General features: G+C 48.4%; 1 protein-coding gene across 1 annotated transcript; it reads right to left on the bottom strand.

The window, feature by feature from the left end:
• Positions 1 to 447: 447 nt before the first annotated feature.
• On the bottom strand, positions 448 to 2,433 carry LOC146175477 (sulfotransferase 1B1-like). The gene is made up of 2 exons (XM_084580813.1): positions 2,038 to 2,433; positions 448 to 1,116 (listed from the first exon to the last, which is right to left on the bottom strand). Exons 1-2 carry the CDS (start codon positions 2,431 to 2,433, stop codon positions 448 to 450), a joined length of 1,065 nt encoding a protein of 354 aa, XP_084436939.1.
• Between the last annotated feature and the right edge of the window lie 387 nt (positions 2,434 to 2,820).

Here is a 2,820-nt window from a genome sequence, read left to right as displayed (position 1 = left end):
TCGACGGATTGGCTGTAAGGACGCAATTCTAGTAATGGAATTCAACTTGGCTTAGGTTCACACGATCAGGTCCATAGATGTGTTATTAAGGAATCCCTCCACAATAACGTCATTTCTCGATGTCTGTTGGTACATGAATCGGTGTTTAGAGAACTCATAACTTCAGTAAACTTAGTGAACCGCTGTAATGAAAGAAGGTTAAATTCGCTTGCTCTCAATTTGGCGAAGCCTGAAGACACTAGGCAAAGTGCGTGTCTCTCACGCCCTAACGTTTGAGCTTCAGGCTTAGGCAAAATGAGTAATCTCCACCACCAAGTAGCCCGAGAAACAGCCTCGCTTGTTCTGTCCACGCCTACCCTTTTAATATATCTCTGGCCTTTTGGAACCACATAATCGATTTCCGACAAAAGCGTTTGATTTCCATGGCGACACTCGCATCAGGTATATTCATTGGAGCCACTTCTCCCACGTGCGCCACATACCCGTGTCTTTCAGCCTTTCTTCGCACAGCCGACGCAAGCGTCGTTCCTGATCAGGTTTGAGGTGCCGCTTCCAGTCTCCAACCTCGCCCTTGCGGAAGAAGTTTCTGGCAAGGTTATCCAGCCGGTTCTTCTCCAGACACATCTTGCCTTTCACGGTGCTGTGGTCAGAGATCGCCGATATGGCGCTGGTCTTGAGGCTTCCGAAGGATGTCTTGCCGACAATGTAACGCAGGAGATCCTCGTCACCGCGAAGCCTTTCAGCGATGCGAGCGTCAAGGAATTCGGCGATATCTAGGGTTACGGTGACGGGACGTTCCTTGAGCGTCTCGTAATAGAAGAGCAGGACATTGGAATCGTTGCGCCGAGCGTACCAGGACAAGACGTTGTCGAAGTACGAGCCGAAGGGCACGCGTCCCACCAGGAATTCGTCGAAAAACTCGTCGAAGGTGGTGCCCGGAAGAAGACCCATGGACGGGTCGACCCGGGAGTGGTGGTAGAAGGAGACTACACAGTCGAACGGATTGCGCACGATGACCAAGTACTTGGCCAATGGATGGTACGGGGACAACCAGAAAGGAAGGTGGTGCTTGATGATGCGCGGCTCGGGGAGTTGCTCGAGCACCGTGCGGCCTGCCTGCAGGAGAAAATTATTGCGGTTGGAATTGTGACAGAACGCCTGAGGAGAGGTGCTGGACAAAACGAACCTGTCTTTAGTAAAGTAACTGCGAACATGGAAACGGACGTCGCCAGCGGGAGCTGCGCATAGGAATGCGTTCGACATCTGGAAGCACGCTAAAGTACTTTCATAAAGTAGGGTTATTTACAATAATGTGAAATTCATTAATACACACAAGCAATGACTTTGCCGTGGCCTTGAACTCACTAAAATACCGAGCCACTCGGAATCCTTCATTTGCCTTTGCTTGGATGCGATTTATAAAAAAAAAAATCGCATGTGAGCGGTGCACACACTGCTTATATACTTCAATAATAACAAAGGAGTTTTATTCTCAACAGCAGGCGATGTTCAGGGCGCGATAAAAGGCCCATGAGGCTGATTCTTTGACACTACGCTCCCAGTTATTTTGCCAGAAATTAGTAGCCAACGCTCCGGATAAGTGCACATGTGCACACAAGTAAAAACCGGTATATTATCTGATACTTTGCGTATATTGCTCTTGCACACCAAGAACGCAAATTATACAGCTCAACTGCACAGATTATTTTCAAATGTTAAAATCGGGATTCGAATGCCCATTCTCAACTTACACGAGATTTAAGTGAGATTTTGATCAATATTTAAACTTCAGTTTGACACCACAATCACAGTCACATATTTCGACATTTTCCTTACCCTGACTCGTTAAGGCTCAGGCCTATATATTCAGGCGTAATCGTCTGATTGATGACACACCGATCTCCTTGCGATACTACGTGGGCACAGTGACTGTCGCCTATGTGTGAGCTAATTTTACCTCCTCGCAGATGTCACGCATAAACTCTTGCATACACTCATTACAACAAAGTCGTCACGAAGGACAAGATCTCGGCTCACGATCTCCAGGAAGGGAACGTGTCGCATCATGATATCCCTGAAGGATGGCAGGTCTTTGTCCAAGCGGTCCAGGTTCAGAAGCATCCAGACGATGTACTGGGTCCAGGTCGTGCCCGTCTTTGGATACGTGGCTATGAACACGTCTCTGGCGCTTGCTTCGTATTGGAGTGCATCCCGAACCACTTCCACGTTAAATCCTTTCGGAGGAACCGGGAGCCCGTCGACGACGTATTCCAGTTCTATGAGTCCAGGCGACCGCGCACTTTGAATAGGCCTGGGTTTTAGCTCTTCGGGTGTGTCACCGAAACCGTCCGCTTCTGGTGTCAGCCTGTCGTTTGATCCTCCATTGCCTCGGCTTTTCGGCCGTAGCTTGAAGAGACGCACGATATTAGCCATTGTGCTTCGACCGTTCCCCAGCTGTGCTAAAAAGCAGGCAATACCTTGAGCTTAGAACTATGCGGAGAGACGAATGTGCATATTTTCTGATTGAGAGTCACGTGAGCGTTCCGAAGACTCTTGATCCTACTAGCTCGGCTAAAGGACCTCGTACAGGCTTATTAGGTCTTATCACGCCCGCAAGTGGTTTCGTTTTGATCGAGGGCAAGTGGTTGCTTTCTTAGTTCTCACGACATTCGGGCAGTTTTACCATGCCATCAGTCGAGCTATAACGATATAAATATTCACATTTTTACCGCTCAAATCGAAATTGAAAGGATCATTGACAGCATATAATTTCTAGCGGGCAACGCACCTGCTACGAGCGACTCGCCTGCCAAGCATCTC

This window comes from Amblyomma maculatum, chromosome 10 (assembly GCF_055883805.1).
Source record: "Amblyomma maculatum isolate TAMU_Amacu chromosome 10, ASM5588380v1, whole genome shotgun sequence".
In the NCBI taxonomy this organism is placed as follows: domain Eukaryota; kingdom Metazoa; phylum Arthropoda; class Arachnida; order Ixodida; family Ixodidae; genus Amblyomma; species Amblyomma maculatum.
Note: the sequence above shows the minus strand (reverse complement) of the source record. Positions and strands in the feature narration are given on the sequence as shown.

Bases quoted from the DNA above. Each gene is read 5' to 3' on its own strand.
- LOC146175477 (XM_084580813.1), bottom strand. From the start codon at position 2,433: ATGGCTAATATCGTGCGTCTCTTCAAGCTACGGCCGAAAAGCCGAGGC. The intron at 1,117-2,037 runs GTGAGCCGAGAT...TTTCTCCTGCAG, and splicing joins ACGTTCCCTTCCTGGAGATC to GCAGGCCGCACGGTGCTCGA.